The sequence below is a fragment of the Uloborus diversus genome, chromosome 8 (genome assembly GCF_026930045.1).
Source record: "Uloborus diversus isolate 005 chromosome 8, Udiv.v.3.1, whole genome shotgun sequence".
NCBI lineage: Eukaryota > Metazoa > Arthropoda > Arachnida > Araneae > Uloboridae > Uloborus > Uloborus diversus.
In genome coordinates this window covers 90,910,228-90,933,313 of record NC_072738.1, presented here as the reverse complement: position 1 = coordinate 90,933,313, position 23,086 = coordinate 90,910,228, and the positions used below count along the sequence as shown (strand labels likewise).

At 33.3% G+C, this 23,086-nt stretch overlaps 1 protein-coding gene across 1 annotated transcript in view; it reads right to left on the bottom strand.

Annotated features, from left to right (window-relative positions):
* LOC129228480 (neuropilin and tolloid-like protein 2) overlaps positions 1-22,466 on the bottom strand; it is a 145,690-nt gene extending 123,224 nt beyond the window's left edge. The window contains exon 1 of the mRNA XM_054863160.1: positions 22,391-22,466. Within this exon, the coding sequence (XP_054719135.1) occupies positions 22,391-22,466 (76 nt within the window). The remainder of the gene's footprint in view (positions 1-22,390) is intronic.
* Between the last annotated feature and the right edge of the window lie 620 nt (positions 22,467-23,086).

Sequence of the window (23,086 nt, the reverse complement as noted above, 5' to 3'; positions counted from 1 at the left end):
ATTTTTCAGACTTTCTGTCAATTAAAAGTGTCATTATTTATTCCCCTATTTTTTATTACACACTAGCTGCATTGCCCGGTTTTGCACACTCTAGTTTAAAAAATAAATAAATTTGTGTCAAAAATATGTTCGACAATTCGGCTACAATTAGAAGAAAAAAATACTATAAAGTTTCTCGTCAAAATAATCGCTCTTAAAGGGAAAAAAAATAGTAAATTGAAAATTCCCGAATAAACTAAACGCAGCCCTCCATAAATACAACTAACGTCCTTGATTATCTTCATTGCCAAATAATAATCGAAAAGGGAAATTTTTACCTCAAAACAAAAACAAAATTTAATTTAGTCACAGTCGAGAAAAAAAGTGGCAACTTACTGAATGGTTTGTTAACGCTAATTTAAAATGAGAGCGAGCAAACGATAATTTTCCAATATGGAAATGCTTTCCGTTAGGCTGAAAAGTGTTTTCAATTTTTCCCCAGTGATTTTACAGCTTTGTTTTTTTTTTTTTTGAAATTCAAAAGAAGCAAAACAATTTCAGCGGTATGTTTTACAGGCTTTCCAATGATACCTGAATTAAGAAAATCTGATAATTATTCGGGTAGAAAGAATCATTTAATGCCTTTTTCGGATCCTAAAATTAAAATTCGGACGGTTCGGTACTTTTTTGGCTCTCGAACCCCCCCCCCCTACGTTTCTTTTCGGGTGCCCAAGTACCTACCTGCCAAAGTTTAGTCGAGATTCAACGTAAATTGTGGATTTGTTTAGGGAACACACACACACATTTATATTTATTCTTTGTTTTATTTATATAGATTCCAAAATCGCCAATTCCTAAACGTTGAACTTATTTCTATAAATGTGTTTTTGTTACAACAGGACAATTAAAGCAGACAATTTTCATCTGCGTCATATTGTTATTTTGCTTGAAAAAACTCAAGTCTGCTTGGAAATAGAAATTAAATCATATGTTTTAGATCTTCTGACTACTAAGAAAGTCTGCGGTTACCCTTAGTTTTATAACATTTTCCAAAATATCCGATTCATAAAATGAAGCATCAAACCTGTTGCTGTTAATTTTTTTCAGGTATAAACCATTTAAATCAGATAGTTGAAACAACATAATTAGGAGAAAACTGGCAAAGAATTTTTAATTCAACAATCTTACACTTTCAATACAATTTTCTCCATGAAATTGTTATTTTACTTACAAAAGATTAAAGTTAACCCAGAAACAGTAATCATATCATTTTAAAAAGACTTTCTGTGAATTAAACTAATCAAAGGCTACTTCAAAAATCAAAAATTCCGAATTCGTGAAGCTTTAAACCTGCTGCTGTTTTTATGTGTTTGTTGAGATTGGTCGCTTAACGCAGATATAGGGATAACAGGATTAAGGGGGAAAAAATTCTTAAGGGATTTTTTTAACCATTTATCATAGACTTTTAACGCAATTTTCTCCTATGTCATATTGTTAGTTAGCTTACAAAAGTTATAGTTTGTTTGAAGATGCTAGTAGTATCGTGTGTGTTCAGCATTTCTAACCACTAAAAGAGTCGACGGTTACCCAAAGTTTAATTATTACACTTTCCCAAATGTCTCACTTTCAAAAGTCATAAAATAAGGCATCACATTTGTTATTGTACGACAAAATGTATTTCTATACAATAAGCCGTTTAAAGCAGTTAACAGCAAGATTGTGACCTGCAAACATCGTTAAAAAAATTTTAAACGAACCACCTCAGACTTTTAACATACATTTCAACTATGTCATACTGCTGTTTATCTTCTAAAGGATTAAAGTCTTTTTGGAGATGGTAATTATACAAAATGTTTTTGCTTTTCGGACCACCGAAAAGCCGACGGTTGCCCCATATCGCTTTACATCCCTACCTTACTAATTTATAAAACATGAAACCTTTTCTGTTAATTTTTTTTTGTAGCAATACACAATTAAAAGCGAAATACGTATCACCGCAAGATCTATAAAAGAGCGGGGAAAAAATTTATAACAAAATAAACAAATCTTTCAACTTGACTTTCATGCGTGTTATATAGCTTTGGAAGAGTAACATTTCCATAGAAATGATAATTATTAAACTTGAAAACAAAATAACGTAGAACTACATGCAAAACACCAGTGAGCACGGTTATGGCTTCCGAAGATTGCAGTTTCGTTCTTGCTATGGACTCATAAGTCTTAAAAATTGATTTGTTTGAAAACAACAACAACAACAACATTAGTTTCCGGTCATCCTAATACACCGCTCTCCCAAGGTCCAACTTTTTTTCCCCAGTGGGCCTGTGTAAGAGGCCATTTTGCCATAACCAGACCTAGTGTGCTCCCCGACAAGGCATCTGATGCATGACATAAGTAGTTTTTGACGCTCACTTTCCCCCTGGCACCTGCGAAATTGCACAAGGAATTTAATTTTACCGAAGGAATTCTAAGCCAAACAAATACCCAAGGGATCTTTTACATGCCGCATAATCATACGACATGGGCGTTGACGATTTTCTGCATCTCAAAAATCCACCAACTGGAAACCTCATTCAAGGCCAGAACCCGGGCCCAGGTGTAAAAGGACAAAGCCTTACCATCACGTCACCAGTCGGCTATATAGGTCCAAGCAAACTTGTACCAAGTTTCACAGCTATATGTGCTAAGGGGCTCTTCAGCATATCATAACGGCCGCTTGACGTTTTTTCTCTTTTCATCATAACGTCGCCTCAAAGCAACAGTAGGATATCTTACTGTTATTCTTCGTATTAGATGTCTACTGTTGCTATGAGGCGACGATATAGAGATTTCTTTAAGAAGTGAAAGCATTAGGGAAGCCTAACATTTTCCAAAGTCGAAACAATGAAATCAAATAAAACAAATCAAAAAGTCTATTCTAATCAGCATACATTTTCTGTTACTTATCCAAACACTTTTGTCCTCACATTGACCAGACAACTCCACCTCTCTGGAATAAAACATTTGTTCTCGAAACTAACTGAGTTTTTATTTTGGATCATTTATTTAGGAAACAGTAAGACATCATACTGTCGCCTCAAATCAACAGTAGGACGTCTTACTGTTATTCTTGGCATTAGATGTCTACTGTTGCACTAAGGGTACGATATAGAGATCTCTTTAAGAAGTGAAAGCATTAGGGAATCCTAACATTTTCCAATAAATGTGACACTACAAAAGTTTTAAAAGTCGAAACTACGAAATCAAATAAAACAAATTAAAAAGACTATTCTAATAAGCATACATTTTCTGTTACTTATCCAAACACTTTTGTCCTCAGATTGACCCGACAACCCCACCTCCCTGGAATCAAACATTTGTTCTCGTACCTCAGTTTTTATTTTGGATCATTTATTTAGGAAGACAGTTTTAGGGTGGGCAGAATAGAAGGATTTTTAATGATCTTCTCTTTACAAAATGTGTCCTTGCTCTTTTTCACTTCGTTCCAGTAAAAGTTGAAGCGGGATAAATTATGTTCGCCAAAGTCGCCGGAGTCATTAGGAATAATGAAGTCGAGTTCCAACAAGTTCTGAGATATTTCAGCTACTAGTTTTATTTATTTCTGTTCGAAATTCAATTATTTTTCTGTTGAAGTGTGTGGGTGTTAAAGATATCTACCTGAACATCTCGTTGCTAATGATTTGTGCAAATTTTTTCCCCCATCAAGGCAACGGGAAGAAAAAGCAATTAGCAATGGAATTGGGCTTTTTCACGCCAAACGGAGAAAGTTGCAAATGAGTTGATGTTTGACTGCATTCAAAAATCGATGCATTGATTACATTTTTTTAGTTTCTTGCTGGAATTTTAATGAACATGCTCTTGCTCGAGAACATCCATTAAAGTGTTTGGGAATATATTTGTCGACACAATACTGATTTTAAGGAATTATTGAGTGAAACTGCAATGATTATTATTAATGGAATAGGTTGCGTAGGAAAAGATGCATTTCCAGACATTATTTATCAGAATGGTGTCGTTTCCATCAGTCAAAAGTACTACTTTTAGTTACTGAAATTGATAAAATGAGCAAAATAATAATGATAATAATAATAAAAAACCCATGGAGCGAGGAAAATTCCTTATTTTCAAAACGTTTAATTTTTAATTAATTTTTAGAAGTCCGATTTTTCAAACAATGCGTGGTCTTTATGACGTCACAAGTGCTGAACTTTGGCGCGCATGTACACTGGCGAGCTAAATGTTTATGTTTGCTGTCTACCGCTTTTCCAGGTTATGATAATTCAGAAGCGAATTAAATCTTGCGCTCTACGCTTGCTATTTACCGTATCGTTGCCAGTACATGTGAGTAAAGATGCGAATTAAATATTGCGCTTTGCGCTAATGACATCAGTGAATGGCATTTCATCACTTGTAATGTCATGTGCAGAAGCTTAAAAAACGAAATTAAATCATTGCACTGATTGAAGTAATTTAAAAAAACACTAAACTTTGTCAAATTATTTTAAAAAATGGTCAGATCCTATGATTTTAAGCATGCTCTTTCAGTAAAAAATACTTTTGTAATTTCAGAAGCGATCCCATTAATCTTTAATTTGCTATATCTGCCATTTTCTTGGTGTTTGTGATTAATTAGGATATTAGTATATGCAATATTTCCATAACAGAAAGAGTTATTTAACACGTTAACTGTCGCCCACATTTATGACAACATTCCATTCAGGCCACACTCAAAGCGAAGGTATCGAACATTCTCTTTTTATTTAAATTGTTTCAACAAAATCCGTTGAAGTTTTCAATAAGTAATATTTAAGTACATTAATGGTACGATCCTGACATATTTCGTACAATGTAATGTTTAGTTCTGAATCGCTTTTTATACTGTCAGTCACTGATGAAATCCTCGGCCTGAATGGACATCAGTGATAAGATTCTGATATTACTAACAATGTAATGTTTAGTTTCGATGGACATTAGTGATAAGATTCTGATATTACTAGAAATGTAATGTTTAGTTTCGAGTTGCATTTTATACTGTCAGTCACTGATGAAACCTTCGGCCTGAATGGACATTAGTGATAAGATTCTGATATTACTAGCAATGTAATGTTTAGTTTCGAGTTGTATTTTATACTGTCAGTCCCTGATGAAACCCTCGGCCTGAATGGACAATAGTGATACAAAGTACACCAGTGATGCGATCCTGATGTTACTAAAAATGTAATTGATTAGTTTCCAATCCCATTCATATTGCCAGTCACTGATGAACTCCCCCCAGCACTTAATGGAATGTTCGGTGTTAGTCACCGGTGACAGCTAACGTGTTAATCTAGTGGATTAAAAATTAAAATCCAAGTTTTATCAAGCCTAAAACAGAATGATACAAATCTAGAGCCTCTGTATCAAAAGATAAGCACTAAGTGAGTTTTAACGTTCAGCATCTGAAGGTATTCATAAATTTATAAATTATCTGTCACTTTTTGAAAATCGCTAAATTTCTTTTTACTTTACTACGGTTGCAAAAAACTGACTATAATATTGATAGAAAAAATATAATATTTTAGGTATCGAAAAAAAAGTTTACTTCTTTTTTAAACATCATACATCACTTGAATTTTTTTTTATTTTTGCTAACGGCAGAAGCAACAGTGGGATGTGCTCTTACGTAGGGGAGGGTGGCACAAAGCGCGTAGGTTTTTGAAGAACGCTCGAAAGTTGTAGTTTTTGGATTTTAATCGCAACCATTTCAGTTTTATTTCCTAGCAGGGTTCTTGAACTTCAACGTAAAAAGTGCTTTTTGTATTACTTCAAACCCAATATTTATTTTATATCAAACTTAACAAACATAAGAAAAACCTGCTTTGCCCTACCATTGAGCCCAAAGTGGCTAAGCTTAACTAATTGTGGTTTGGGACACTTGCCAATCCAATGTGAAGTTATAAATGATTAAAATAGTCCACTAGCTACCTACCATTATATAAAAAAAACATAAAACAGTTGTACTTAATCCAATTTAAAGTCAGAGCATTTGTTTATAAAACATAAAGAAATAACTGAGTTAATTAATAGACTAATTAATTGCCATCCTAAAAAATAACTTTTCAAAGTTATATTTATCCTATTGAAAGAGAAAATCTAAGTCAGCACACGAGTCAAGAAAATTTAAATAAATATATGATTAAATCCTATACCCACTTTGCCCAAAGGAACGTTTTTTATTCCAATAATTATAACCTTAAATTAATAATTTAAAAAAGAAAACGGAATGACCATCGTAGTTTATAGGTGGATAGGGTCAGAATTAAGTTAATATTTTTGACGATAATAAAAAAATGCTGGTCTTCGACTAATCACAAGTTACAAAACTTCATTTTTTTAATGTATCATTTTTTTATTTTATGCCTGGTTGGGCCATGCCTCTTCACTGCTGCTTCGCTGGGACAGTTCGGGTAAACACGACATACAGTGGATTCCAAAAGTGTTCGTACACCTACGACTTTCAATGAAATAGGCCACTATGCATTGGTTAGAATTATTATTTCGGAATGGGTATTTAATTATAAGATCTATGATCTATTTGTAACAAAACTATACGAAAATTTTTAATAAAACATTAAAACTTAATTTTTTAAAAATCAAAAACCAAAAAGTACCGGAAATTTTATCTCAGAAAAATCTTCGTACACTTTGAAAAAATGTCAAAAAATTAGTGAATAATATAACTTTTTACAAAATTATTATTTAGTAGAATATCATGCAGTATCAACAGCAGCTTTTAAACGTCTGGGAATAGATTTCATTGTTTTTTCTTTCTTTCTTTATGCAATTTCTGAATAAGTGTTCAGCCGCACTTCGAGTCTTACTGTTTCTCGTTCGCTTTTCGTTTCAATGGTGTATTTTCGTAATCTAGCTGCCAGATATCTCCAAATATGTTCCATTAAGTTTAAATCTGGCGATTGAGGAGATATTTGTAAGTTTAAGGACAATTTTTTAGGCACCAAACGCAAATGTGTACTTCTTATCGTTATTTTGATATAAAACAAAGTTGTTTCAGATTGCCAAATTTTGGGTTAATAGTTTAAAATTGTTTTTTGAAATATTTAAATGAACAGCATAATTCATTATTTCATCAAAAAATTCCAAGTTTCCAAGTCCTGATGCTGTTATGCACCCTCAGACAAGAACACCTTCACCGCCCTGATCAATTGATCCAGCTAAATTCTTAAGATTCAATTCCTCATTTTTCCTTCTATTGACAATTATACAACAATTTAACTCGAAATATTGAATTTATTTTCATCTATAAGTAAGACGTTCTTTCGGAACGTTTTGAGCTTATTTATCATTGATTTTACGAAGGAAAGCGTAAGCTTACTGTTTTTCGCACGAACAAGACAATTTCTGCGGGAAGAGATCCCCTTTAATCCAGCTAATCAGAAAATTTGGCGAACAGTTTTAAGTGAATATTAAACGTAAAATGTTTCATTCAATTCAGCAGAAACTTTTTCAGCGCTCAAATGTGTATTTTTCATAATTTTTTCAACTGTAAACCTCCGATCACGCTTTGTTAACTTTGCCAGTTGACCTTTTCTTACCTTGCTTTCGATCCGATTCTTGTCTTTAAAGCATTTTATCAAGCACTTCACTATAGAATAGTATACATTACCTAATTTAGAGACGTTTCAAACCAATTAATGGCTACTGTGAGGGAAAAAAATCGACTTCCGAATCGTGTTTATTGTTTTCTACGCATACCTAGCATTTTAAAATAATGAGCAGAATATTAGGAATAAATAAACAAAAAATTAAAGGCAAATGACTTTACAGTGTTATTACAATGCAAAAATAATAAAAAAAACCCACATATGATAATTTTAATCATGAATTTGTTCGAAAATATTTCAGTGTACGATGACTTTTGTAGCGTATTTTTTCCCTGTCTCATCGTTTTTTGACAAATTTCAAAAATAAAATCTGGCAATATTTTGAAAAAAAAAAAAACTGCTGCGTTTTATTCAGAATGGCATAGGAATGGTGTGAAAAAAATTGAACTTCATATTCGAATTCAGTTTTGCGTTATTTTGGTTTTACTACAAAATTTCAAGGTGTACGAACACTTTTGGGAGCCACTGTACGTATTCATCACCGTCAACACATAATTAGGGGGCATACGAAGGCCTACCCGCTTTGGGCAACCTACCGGCTTTGGGCCACCCTCCCCTATGTGTTTACTCTTTCTCACTCATTACTTATTTATTTCATTAGATTGCTTTAATCATTTATTTTAATTAATTAATAACAGTGGAATTGCAGCTTAATGTAGGTTCTCAAAGAAGCACAACCAAGATTCTCCAGAAGGTTTCGATTTTTTTTCTTTTGAATGAGTAATACGAAACTAATCTAAGTTCTGAAATGGTTTGTCTGGGACTAACATATTCTTATCTATAAAATCTATTATTTCTAAGTTCATAAGGACAATATTCTTCAGAAAAGAATATCTAGCGACTTATACATTGAGTTATTCTCTAGTTTTCATTGTGAAACATGAATAAATTTATATTTGTAAGAAGAATGAGATACCTTAAAAACAGAAAGAAATATTAAATTTAGTTCTAATTTAATAGTTGAGGCAATGAGAAGCAGCAATGCAATGAAAGTGCCAAAAATAAAAACTTGGAGATAACCAGTTCAAATGGCAGGAGAACTTCTCTCTGCTTTAGGTCTGGAGAAAGTACTATCAGGCTTAAAGCAGTACAGAATTGATTCAGTGAGAGGCAAAAGGATGTAAGTGCCAAAATTAAAAATTCGGAGATTGTTGGAAATTAAAATGAAGAATTTTAATTGCAGAATATTCTCAATGTTTTGTGTTCTTGTTTAATTACTAACGTTGTTTATTGATTAATGTTTACGCGAATTAACCTTGTTCTTTTTTACTAATACCTTTACTATTTGCGTGGCAACAGTGTTGTCCAATGTATAAAACTGCTGGTGTTGTGGCGGTCAGAAACTTTTGCTTCATTTTTCTACACACGCACGTGTGAACCTGTAAATAACAGTAGTTTACAACAACTGTGGAATTTAGAAAGTTTGGGTATTTCTGATTCCGTTGCAGAAATGAGTAGGAATAAAAAGTATGCCAAAGAGTCTGTTAAATTTCAAGTTAAGTTAACTATACTTCCTTCTGGAAGATCTGAGTTAGAATTACTGTGGAAAGATTATAGTGTAGAACTATCTGATAATAGAAATTTAGCATTTCAACGCAATATGAAAACGATAAAATGGTTAAGCAATGATAATTTATTAAAAGACTATTAACATATTTTTAATGAATGGGAACAAATGAATATTATAGAAAAGGTACCCGAAAGTGAGTTAAATAAAAAATGTCATTTTTTGCCGAATAGACTTGTTGTCAAAGATAGTAGTGCAACAACGAAAATGAGGCCAGTCTTTGATGCTTGAGCTAGGAAAAGGGAATGATTTCTTTAACTCAATGTCTACTTAAGGGGGTCCAAATCTTATGGAAGTGATACCGGATATTCCAGACAGATTTAGTATGTACCCTAGTCCAGACATTAAAAAGGCGTTTTGGCAATTAGGTATCTCTGATAGGAATAGGGATTTTTTGCGATTTTTCTATCCTTCTGATGATGAAATTGTTTACCGCCATTGTCGTCTAGTCTTTGGAATTTCACCAAGCCCTTTTTTTCTCAATGCCTCGATAAGGCACCTTTTGGATTATTCTTCTCTCGAGTGCAGATGTTATTGAAAAGTTAAAAAAGTCATTTTACACTGTAAAAAAATTCCGAAACGTTACTGGTTATTTCCGTGGAACGTCTCGCGATTTCACACGTTTTCACCTATTTCCCCGTAAAAACAAGTATCTTCACAAAAAAGTTTAATGAATCGCTACAAGTTACACTCGTGCAGACGTTTCAATGTTGTGGAAAATATTTTTAGCAACCAATTTAAAGATTGAATGAGCGTGTTTATTAAGTGTATCGGCCTACGGTTGCTTACGGTCTGACCAGATTGACTAAGCTCCCAATGAGAGCGAAAATGTCAATGGATAGCTACAGCGTTGCAAGGCAGGAATTGCAGTTAAGAGATATGCTTGGTTCCTTCTTGCATAGCTGTGGTCGCTCTGATTTTTATGGAGCCTTCTTGGTAAATTGGGAAGTTCTAATCAATTGCACTAAACCTAATTATTTTTTCTAAAAGGTTCTAGAGACATGACTGACTTTACCAGGGCAGATTTCGCACGTCTTCATAAAGTTTCGAGGTTAATTTCAGAAAGGTTACTGACTTTTAGCGAAAAGCGTTCCTGATTTTTCCAAGATATGTTACTAGAAGAAATTGGGCACATCAGCTGCCCATTATTTTTCAGGAACGTTTCTGAATCGTTTTTACAGTGTATGTTGATAACTGTATTACCGATGTTTTTGATATTAATGAAGAGCAGCATTTTTTTATTGAAAAGGCTCAGGTTATTTTATCTAAAGCTTGTCTAAATTTACGAAATTGGAAAAGCAACGCGTCTTATAAATACACAACAAAACATACCGGTGACATATCACTTTTGGGAATGTAATGGAATTTAGATGCAGACTCTTTAAGATGCAACATCAACTTGAATGTTTTAAATTGTGATATGAAACTCACAAAGAAACTTATTTCATCTGCAGCTCAATCTATATTTGACCCTATTGGTCTGTTATCTCCAGTTACATTAATTCCTAAATTTATGTGGCAAAATAACTGGAAACTTAAGATTTCTTGGGACGAGATATTGCCACCTGATATTGAAAAGGATTTTTATAAGTGGATTAGTGAAGTTCATTTGTTGAAAGAAGTTACAATACCTCGTTATATCGGCTCCAATGCAACCATTGAATTGCATGTTTTTGTTGATGCGTGTAAAGATTCTTATGCCGCTTGTATGTTTTTGAGAGCCGTTGAAAAATCTGAAGATAAGATTACTCTTATGAGAGCAAAAGCAAGAGTTGCTCCTTTGAAAAAAAAAAAAGTATTCCGCGGTTGGAATTAATGTCTTCTTGCATTGCGGCTGAATTGGCTTTTACTGTATGTAATGCTCTTAATTAACCTGATAGTAATACAACTTTTTGGTCTGATTCTACTGTAGCCTTATGGCGGATCAAAGTGGGAGGAGATTGGTCAGTTTTCGTGTCAAATCGTGTAAAAGAAATAAATTCATTGACTCGATCTCAGTCTTGGCGATGGGGTCCAGGGAGTATGAACCCTTGTGACGTAGTATCCGGGGGTTGTTCGATTAAGAAAATGGTAAAGTCTGAAAGGAGGAGCGAACCTTTGTGGCTTATGGAGGATCCTGAATATTGGCCAAAAGACAAAATCGAGTGTCCTTCGGAGGAAATTAATTTAGCAAGAGAACGTGTCAAATTGATAAATATTAACGCATCTGACACCTCTCCCCCTTGGTACGCCATAAGAACATTTGGCTATGGTAAAATGATTCGGATAATTGGTTTTACGTTATATAAATAACTGTAAAAAGAATCAATATGCCAATAAAGAGACATTTCTGTTGATGAAATAGAAAATGCTAAGAAAGCACTGATCCGTTCTGTTCAAAAAACTTGGTTTGCCAATGTTGAAAATGTTAAAGCTATTGAACTAATAATTGATAAAGATAAACTTTTACGATTAAAAACTCGCATTACTAAGCGTAAAGATAAATTGAACTTTTTGTACCCTTATCTGTTACCTGGTAATTGTACTTTCACAAAAATGCTAATTAAATATACCCATAGGTAAAATTGTCATGCAGGAATTCAAATAATGCAATGTATTTTGAGAGAGAAGTTCTAGATTCTTAAAGCTCGAAAAACTATTCGTAGTGTTTTGCGTAATTGTGTTAAATTTCACAAGTGACGCGGATAAACCGCAAATGGCAAAATACGGTAACACCTGAGGTAAAAATTGTCCTTCCTGAAAAACTTGGCTACATTGATCCATAATACTTTCAAAAAACAGTACAAACGTTTTGTATGTTTGCACAACAGAACTTAACATCAATAAAAAACAAGTATGTAAGATGAAGAAAGCACGAAATCATAAATAAATAAGTAAAACATAAACAACTGAGTTCAAATTTACTATTTTTCGACAAAAAAAACAGCTCTTGGTATTTGAATTTTGCTGCGAAAATACATGTTCCTGAATGTCGATTGAATCGAGGACATTCCGTTCGGCGGATAATCTCCTCGCGGATAATCGTAGCATGATTTATAAAAACCTTTCAATAAAAGCCTACCTAGGACCGTAACTTCATCACGTTTTACTCAAATTGAAAATGTCTACTTGCATCCCGTTACTTCTCACTGCTGCCTCAATTGTAGTTTTGTTCCAGTATTGCAATTACTAAGCTGAAATCTTCACGCTTAAAAGATGTTCAAAGCTGTCTAGGCGAGAAAGCAATGTCTCTTTGCTTAGAACAATCAGAAACACAGCAGAGAAAATAATCCCGCTCATTGCAAATGCTAATGTCCATGACGATATGCAGAGGAGGAACAAAGGTATATAAGTCCTCATCTTCATTAAACCTTTTTTTCCCAGATCAGGTTCAAGTTTCACAAAAGCAAATATCCACCACAATGTTGGCGGACAAATTGCATTTAATTTGCGCTAAAAGAAAAGGAAACAAGCTAATTCAATTAACATCCGAACGATACAAAAGATAATGAGAAAATAATTACCTTGGAAATTACTAAGAAAAAAATAGTTAAATTTGGATTATTAAATAGTCTTGTAAAATATACTATATTAAAGATCAAGATAATAAAACGCTGTTGGGCGAACACTGTGGTTAATCCAATTTATTCAATGTTTGTCAACCGACTTCTCCAACTTAAGTGGATTACCACTCTCAGCTTTTCCTACTTCCTTCGTTAAGATTGTTAATTAATTAAAGAAGGGCAACAAAATGTTTGTAAGATAAATTGGCTTCATTGAGACACGAATAAGAAAAATGCGCCTTGAATTTATGCACTATTGCAGGACAGTATTTACACAACATTGATTGCATAGATTGCTGAATTTCACAGCATAATTTTCTTTCAAATGAAGTAAAAATGTGATGCAACTTAAATAAAACGTTTAAATTTTAATCCAATGAGAGTTTCAATATTTTTGAAAACTGCAATTGATTCTGGTGAGCGTTCAAGCCTTCCAAGAAAGAGCAACATGTTTTCAGCCTTTTTACCTGAAGCTACAAAAAAAGTACAATTAACTTTTTATCGTTTTACAAGCGTATACGGCATTTATCATAAAAAAAAGGGGCTGTTATGCAAAGTTGATATTTTAACAAATTGATGTAAATAAAAGTTTTGTCTCTTCAAATAAATTAAGCTTACATAACATCAATAAACTAGGCAAACCTTAAAAGACAAGTTTGTGAAGGCTACGCAGATGCCAAAATGGAATTACAGTTAATTGATGTTACGTCAATATCAATTATATTAAACTAATAAATTACATTATTATGTAAAAATCAATTATTATGTAATTAATATTATGTTATACCGATAATGTAAACATGAAAGAACTAATTGCATAATGTCAGTCAACTAATTATAGTTAGTTCAATATTTAAAAACTAGCATAAATACGCATTATGAATTTTATAGAAAGAAAACCGAAGGAAATAAATTCCTATGAAGAGATTCGGAGTGCCAGATAGCGTGTCACAACACAACACTTCTCTAAGCAATGATAGCACCATTGGGATCAAAACGAGAGACCTTTCAGCTCCGAGCCAAACTCGTTACAACTCTTCCCGAGATTCGGGTATATATTCATGAAAATAATATAAAAAATTGCATTTCTTGTTCGAATACAACTTATTTAGGTTTTCATCAAATGTTTGTTTCGATATTGCTAATACTTCTCATTTAATAACCTGCATGTATGACAAACTTGTTTGTCTCTTTTAGTAACACAGTAGATTAGAACAGTAAAAAGTTATGATTTTATTAAATAACAATTTCTTTCGATTCGTTATATTTTTCTTCCTTAACTACTAATACGCAATCTTCTGGGAAAATGCCAGTAGGCATGAAAGCAGTCCCGCTTTTTTTTTCTTCTGAAAAGTGTAACATTATTCTTGCTTAAAATTCAACTAATGCAAAACACATTAAAACTTGAAAAAAAAGGCAAATTATCAGTTACTAGGTTAACATTTATTATTTGATAGTAAATAGTTTGTAAATTGTACAATGTGAAATAAGAAATAACGTTCAGTTGCAATGTTATAGACTATTGCATTCACGTGCTTCGGGGTCACAAGGAACCGCTTTTCGATGCAAAATAAGTGAGCTTATGGATGAAAATACATCCGACACAGATGCCTTTTCATTCAGAAGCTCATCTATTTTGCATTGAAAAAGAGATTCCTTGTAATTAAAAAACACGTGCATGTAGTAATCTGCAATTTCGTGCAACTGAGTGTTTTAATCTCTTATTTCACTTTTCAAACACAAAGGCGTTTATTAAACTTAACTTTAGTTTGCACATTGGTTTCAAGGAAAACCTCATGCTACACAGATTACTCAAAGAAGAAGAAAAAAAAAAAAATCCTTCCTAAGAGGATCCCCTCTTTGGGGTATTTAGGCAGTGCATAAAAATTTGAATCATCCGGAATTTCGATTCTGCTAATTTAGCCTTCATCTTTCCTTAGCCACCGCTCAATACCACCGTATCTCTTGAAAAGACATAAAAATTAACGACACATCATACTTGGCTTAAGCTACATCTCAAACAAGTTATGTCAAAGGAAATAATAAAAGCATAAAAAATAGCATTAACTCAGCAGTCCGGAGGCCAACGTAATCCGTATCATGCACAGATCATGGAGCAAACAAAAGTTCTGCTCTGTCGAGACAATTTCGATTCGTGGGATCATTCCCTTTCTCTAGAGGTTGAGGGGGGAAGGAATGCAGACGAAAAGATAGAGGAGAAAACAAATGAAACGCTCTTATCTTTTTAGTTATTAAGGTCAACGTCACTGAACACGGAAATATCTTTTGGAGAAAAGGGATATGTAAGGCAACTGCAGATGCAGTTACAAATACGCAGGTGCGTGAATGAAGAAGATTGAAATGTGTTATAGGATAATTTAACCCTCAACTAGGTAGGGAGTAATCAAACTGATTTTTGAAGTGAAGCTTTTTGTTTGAGGGTTTTAAAATTCTGATCCGCAACCTTTTTGGATGACGAAAGTGACGTAATTGTTGCCAAAAAATAATGAAAAATAATGGTAATTATAAAGTAAAAATACTTTTGCTTTTTAATTGTTGCCAAATAGAATGAAAAATAATAGTAATTATAAAGTTAATTTCATTAATAAGAGTTACAAACAATTAAAGGGCTTTGAATTAATTCATTAATTTACTTTCAAGGTAATATTCCACAAAGCCGCATTTTTTTTTTTTTTTTTTTTTTTGCAATAAAAATTCAATTCCAAATTTTCTAGTCAGGATACATTTTACACAGCATCTGAACTTACATTAAGAGAGGCAGGAGGTATTATCTTTTATTTTTTGTTGACATAAATGTTTTTTCTTAGAAATTTTTGTGTGATACCCCGACTTTTAATGTCAATCACGTTACTTTGAAAATTTTTTGGCTGTCTGATAAAACAACTTCGGACAATACTTTGCTAATATATTAGCTGTAATACAACGAAGGCGTAACATCTGATGGTTCGAATGCTTCAAGATTGTTTTAGCCTGCCGAACTTTAAGCCAGATCAAACATATTTAAAGCTATTCACGATTTCGGTCTATCTTGGACCGATTGCAAAGCATGCACGAGTAACACTTTGAAAATTAAGCGAAAAATCCCTCCAGAGCAAGTTTTTATCTTTTACGTAACTTGAAGGGGGCGAAAATAATCTTCTTTCTCAGCCATGACTTCGTTCCAACCGTAGGTCAATTTGCGAAAGTGATCAAAAGCATAACTCATTTTCAATTGCAATAACAATCTTAAGCATCCGTAAAAACTATTTTTTACAAATATTCCTGCAACCTCACTGTCAAAAATGAAACGCTCAATTTTGACGATTCGGCAATCCTCGAGCACTATTTCGTTATTTTCGACGATCCTTTCGTCACCGAATCACGTGATATTTGACGAAACCAGAAATCTCAAATTTTTCACGAATTTATTTCGTCCCGATTTCGTCACATTGCAGTGCATTCTGGGAGTTTTCGTTTCAATCTTGTACTTGCTCGTTAAATTATCTTGCCTCAATTATTCTAAAGGATTCATAAAAAAAGGTTAGTATTTATTGAAATTTTGTAAGTGCAATGTGCCTTCTTTTATGTATTGTTACATTTTTGTTTAGTGTTGTGTTTATAGTTGTATTTAAAACACATTAAAATTGAAAACGAACGGTTCGATTAGGTTTAGAATTCTGTGTATGTTAACTTTGAGTTATCTCCACGTTAGGCTTAGCTAGCGTTGTTTTTTTTATTTGCAAAAGAAAATGTTGGTTCGTTGACATTTGTTTGCAAAAGCGTACTTCCTTTATTTCGTTAAAAAAATTACAAACATGACTAAAGAGTTTGTATGAATTTAAACTTACAAAAAAAAAAAAAAAAAAAACCTCCACCGTAGCTTAACTAACACAGATGATAAATACAGCGCTTTTATGAAAGGCATAGAACTTTGAAGCTTTTAATTTCAACGTGGAATAAATTACATGGTTATGTGTTTTCATTCTTCTCCATGAATTTTACAAAAATAATTCTGTTAAACGAAGTGTATTTTTTAGTTTAATAGTTCAAATTTGTTTCATTCTGTATTTTTATTTTCTTAAACAAATACTATACACCAATCCCCCAATATGCTTACCAGCTTACCCCGTGTTGTTTATATAATCTCTTTCCCTGCGGCAGATGTTTCTAGCAATAAGTGCATATGTTCATTATTTGTGCAGCCTTTTTTTTTTTTTTTTTTTACTTGCATAAAACATGAAGTAAAGTAAATATCAATTTGATAAAATCATTTTAAGATGGAGAAAATATTAATTTCCATAAAGAACTCTATCTTTGTGCTATATATTTCAGCCGAATATGTTTAATATTTTTTCAAATTTTCCGCAAATTAAAATAAATTATTGAAGTGAAGTTTTAATGTTTAACCTCGATTTAAAAAGAAAAAAAAGAAAAGATAGTATAGCATGTTTGAAAATTGTAATAACAATAATAAGCATTTTTTGTTTATTTTCCAACTTCATGCACTAAATTTATAAGTTTTTTTATGTCAATTTGTGTTACATGATTTGTCATAATTATGAATTTTTCCATTATGCATAGTTTCTTCAGCTAAAATAAATGCAGCATTAATTTTATTGCCATATTTGCCGCCTCAAGATATTGTCAACAAAAAGTGAGAAATCCTGGTCTGCATTAAATCAGACTAAGAAGCATTTTATAGATGAACTTCCAATAAATCCAAATCTTTTAGTTGGAGTTGTGATTTTACTGGATGTAAAGTAAAATGTCTGAAAATTTAACCGAACTTCAATTGAAAAATTGAAAGGATAATGAAAATATATGAAAAATCAAAAGGCTAATGAAAATATATGATAAGCTTTATATATGTAACAAGCTTTGCTCACCACACTAGTCCCTATTTTCATTATATACCTTTGAAAAAAAATCTATTGATATCAGTCAATTAGTTCTCAAGACACAAACAAACAAGAAAATACACTTTGTTATTGGGTTTCCCCTATCTCTGGCAACTCTTCTCCTTTGGCGTTTTTTTTTTATTTACTGCGTGAAAATTGCATATTTTAAAAATCAAATATGCTTAGTTAAAAGGTGATACTCCCTTCGTCTCCGTCCCAAACTAGTAGAGGTACGTTTGAATATTTTTGTACTAGTGATTGATTCTGATGATTTTATGATTTTGTTCGAATATTTTTTAAAGATTTCAAGGTACTATACTATCAACTAACAACTTTACTTGGCAAGCATTCCCTCTTAAAATCATTACCAGCTGAGTTAAAAAAATCCGAAGTACACACGCCCTTAAGCTACGCCCCATTTTGTAAGTACTCTACCCCCAGTATAGCAGAAAAATCAGTTTTTTTCCTACTAAATCTCTAACTATCAGCTAGAAGATAGCTTTAATTACTAGTTAACTTATGAAATGGAGCGTGGCTTCGAGTGTTGGAGCCCTGGGTTTTTGACTCTAATTTGATAGTGGTTTAAAGAGGTAAAGCTCGGTAAGTAAATGTTGTTTATTGATAACATAGCACAATAAAATCTCTGAAAAAAGTGCGAATAAAATCATAATCACCAGTTTCAGTACTACTTAATTCATAAGTACTTTATTGGAACTAATTTGGGTAGGGGGGGGGGAGTACTTCCGAAAACATTCGTGAAGAAAACGGAACACGAAAATCGGAAAAAAACGGTGCATTTTGGCTATCGGTTAAAATAAAAAATAAATTTTAAAAAAATTACAGATCAACAATTTTCGCACCCTTGATTTTTTTTATAGCTCAAAAAAATGAAAATTCACGACTTGATGTGCAAAAGAATTAACACGTTTAATGGCTAAATAATGCTGATTCTCGATAAATTGAAGAAACTCTAATTCTAGAATATTATTCAGAAATTAATTTCAGAAACTAACTGAGAGTCTAGCTGCCTAAATAAAAATTTTGTTCATCCGCTGTAAAAATAACTCATTCTTGCAATCTGCCAGAAAAAAAGCTGTCAGCATCGAAATAATCATATATTTTGAAAAATATGAAAATTAAATCAGATGCTTTTCAAATTCACAAGCGAATCGCAGCTTTTTAACTTATGAAAAAAAAAAAAAAAAAACTCAGATTTTGAAAGAAATCGTAAAAACATGTTTTATTTCAGAAATAAACTGCTGAATTTAATCGTAACTTTCCTCGAAATAGAAAAAAGATCCATGTGCATGAGGGCATACACCCATGGATTTAAACCTTTACTTGTTCTTGTTATGTATATATTCTCTTTTTAAAACTTTTTTAGGATGGATCCATTATCACGGAGATAATCAGAACAAGGACAGATGAAGACTTTTTCATAATTATAACAATATTCTAAATGTTCGTATATTATACATTGATTTCATGTTACACATGTTTGGAAATAAAAATAAAAACTTAGGGGTAAAAAGCAAAGGTATATTTTATAATTATTTAACAAACATTGCACTAAATTAATTTCACCAAAAGATTTATTTCACATTCGCATTTTTTTAAGATTTATATTTTCAAATACCTTTTGCAATTTTGGCAGAGAATTGTTTTCAAACTATGAAGTATGAAATGCATGCAATAATAAAGTTCCTGTATTAAACATAAATTTGGCCAAATAAACATTCTACATACAAGCAAAATTAATTAAACAAATAATTGATTGGAAAAAGAAAAAGGTAAGCTTTTTCTTAAGATTATCTAATTTTATTTTCTGTATATAATTTTAGAACAAATATATACTAACTTAAAGTTGTCCATTTTATTGTACTTTTTCTTTGAAATTTGTGGTATAAGTTGGATAAAAATCTTTTTTTTTTTGGAATTTTTTCATGCGATGCAATGAATAAGACACTTCTCAGCAATTTTCTCCCGAGCATATATCGATCTAACTGTGCATAAAAGTGGCACATGATTTATTTTTACAGAACCCAATGTCTGCTGAGGAATTAGCACTTTTATATTCCCAGTAGAGCAGGGCGATGTAGGAATTTCTACATCGTGATGCATCGCCATCCTTACATCGCGATGTAGTTCAAACAGTTTGACATATTCTTTCCGCTTTAGGGACACCCCTCCCCCCATTAGGAGAAGTTTCCTTACAAAAATCCAGGCTTTTGTCAGGTCTTTTTCTAATTTGGCACATAGGTTCTTTAATCACATGAGGTAGTACCCCATATGAATACTACCCCATGGGAAACTATCCTATGTGGATTTCCAGCATCAAAGGACATCTGGGCTGAATCTGGAAAAGATCCGATGAAAACTTGATTTTTATAAGGAAAACTCCTATGGGGTTTGCCACACATAGCGGGAGAAAAATTACACTATGAGAATTCCCAAGCATCAAAAGACAAATGTACCAAATTTGGAACAGATCAGACAAAAACTGGGTTCTTATAAGACCCCCCCTCCCACACACACACGTGGTTTCCCACTCCATAGCGGGACGAAAACGAGAATTCCCGAGCGTCAAAGGACATCTGTGACAATTTTGGAAAAGACATAATAAAACTGTTTTTTTTTTGTAATAAAACCCCTCATTTGGTGGTTGTCCCCCATAGCGGGGCGAAAACTACCCTATGAGAATTCCTGAGCATCAATGAACGAACCTCTATGCCAAATTTTGCAAAGATCCGACAAAAAATGAATTTTTTTCAAGGAAAACCCCCCATCGGGGTTGCCCTTCCCCACCCATACATTGACGAAAGCTAGCTTCCGTGAATTCCTGAACATCAAAGAACCTCTATGGCAAATTTAGAAAATATCGGACAAAAACTTTTTTTATATAAGGAGAACCCCCAATGCGGGGTCGCTCCCCCCCCCCCCATCATGGAGGGTTGAAAACTACCATGTGTGAATTCCCGAGCATCAGAGGACCTCTTTCCAAATATGGAAAAGATATGATAAAAACTGGTTTTTTATAAGAACCCCCCGGATGGGGGTTGCCCCCCATAGCGGAAAGAAAACCACCCTATGAGAATTCCTGAGCATCAAATAACGAAACTCTGTGCCAAATTCGGAAAAATCCAACAAAAACTGTATTTTGTGTAGGAAAACTACCATAGGGGTTGCCCCCCCCCCCATGGAGGGCCGAAAACTACCCTGCGTGATTCCCCGTGCATCAAAGAACCTTTGTGCCAAATTTTGGAAAGATCCGACAAAAATTGGATTTTTTCAAGGAACCCCCCCCTCCCCCCTCCCTTTATAAAGTAATGAAAACTACCCTGCGTGATTTTTGAGCATCTAAGAACCTCTGTGGCAAATTGAAAAAAGATCGGACAAAAATTTTTTTTTAATACGGAGAACCCCCAATGCGGGGTTGTCTGCCCCCCCCACCTCCCACATAGAGGGACATAAACGACCTTGTGTGAATTCCCGAGCCTCCAATAACGAACCTCTAAGCCAAATTTGGAAAATATCCGACAAAAATTAGATTTTTTTGAAGGAAAACCCCCATTATGGGGGGTTTAATTAGATACCAATGGGAGTTTAATCTGCAATGATTTGTTTTACCTTTTTTAAGAAATAGTTTGTTTGCATTTTTACATAAATAAAAATTTGCTTGACATATTTTATGTGCCTCTTTTTTTTTAACAATTGCTTGTCTTTTTTTTTGATGGGGGGGGGGGGGGCTGCAGGTCCGTTGTTTCAATTTTTTCCCAAATATGACAGAGTCTGTACTCAATAAAAATTTTACAGAAAACCAACTAAAACAACGGCCAGTCATGTGTAAAAACATGAATGTTCAAAAATCAAGACGGGAGGGGGGTTCAATTGACCCCCTGACCCCGTAAATGACTGGCCTGTGAAAGTGACTATACGCAATAAAGTGGGAAACTACGGTGGTAAGATTCTGAAGTTAGAATTTGATCACACGCACACAAATCTTATAAAATACAGTCGAACCTCGTTATAACGAACTTAAAGGGACCATTAAAATCGATTATTATAAAACGTGGTTCGCTTTATCCAAAAAAGAATAAACAATAAGACAAGGATTGCAAAAAAGTTTATTTGAGCAGTTATTTGTTTTAAGCGTGTTCGAATTAACAAGGTTCAACTGTATTCTCAAAAATTAAAAAAAAACTAATGTGCTCAAAGAAAAAAAAGGAAATAAATTTTCTTAAAAATTTACGAAATTAACGTCCTCATATATGACGAAATTAATTTGACGAAGCTAATGCTCTCAAAACTACGAAAATGATTGTTAATTTGACGAAACTAGAATGAAGAAATATTTCGTTACATTTGACGAAATTCGCATCCTCAAACCACTAACAAAAGCAGTTTCTTCAATTTGACGAAATGTTCGCTCGGAGCATATCCCTGGAAGTGGTTTCGTCAAAAACGAAGAAAATTTCGTCAAATTTGAAAGTCCATTTCTGAGAGTGCTGTTAATAACAATCTAGGATCATGATGTGATGTGGTAAAAAATGAATAAAATGACGTTCAAAAGACAGACTGTTGGAATTTTTTGTTTTCACTCAACTATTTTTAAAGTGAGTTTGTACCTTTCCTTGCATCCAACAAACTCACTTAATATTCGCAATGAAAACAAACTGGCGCCGTTCGATTCCCTGGTAACGACTTAGAGATAGGGCTCACATCACGTGGTGTTAATGATCTTACCACTATGAGGATGATCTCCGGGCGCATCCGGTCTCTCGCTGCACCCCTCCGACATAGACTCTTCTTTAAATACCATGAGGACAATTCGGCGAGCGCATTTATGGAAATAGGGGTAGAAATAAAGAGGAGAATGTGTAATGACCTTTAGTGAGAATAATTTTAGAGAACTCGAAAGCAAGAAGTCGATTCATTTATTTGCATTTGCTGTTGTTTATAAAAAGTTGCGAATTAAAATATTAAAGATGGACAAATCCCGAGAGAGTGGGTAATAACTGAAAAATCAAACCTGTGATTAAAAATAAATAAATAAGTAAGAGAACGTTAAGTCTGGAACTTTTTGACACAATCCATAGTTTTCAGTCGTATGTATTTCATACAATTTCATGAGCTACAGCTCCTGTACATTATATGTGTCATTATCAATATTTTAAAAGAAACGAGCTGATGTGTGCATCACATGACTTCCTTTTACTCCAACTTAATGCAATCTCCCCATTACTGGCAATTTTAATGTGATTCAACAGTTTACTCTCTAAATATCACCAACAGTGGCCGAATTGAAACCTGATTTGAAAAAAAATCGCTAAATTTGTCGCTAAGTTGGCGACAAAACTTGGCGACCAAAAGACTGGCGATATATCGCCAAGTGTTCGCGAAATTATAACACTACTTGAGTTTACATCGGAATTAACGATG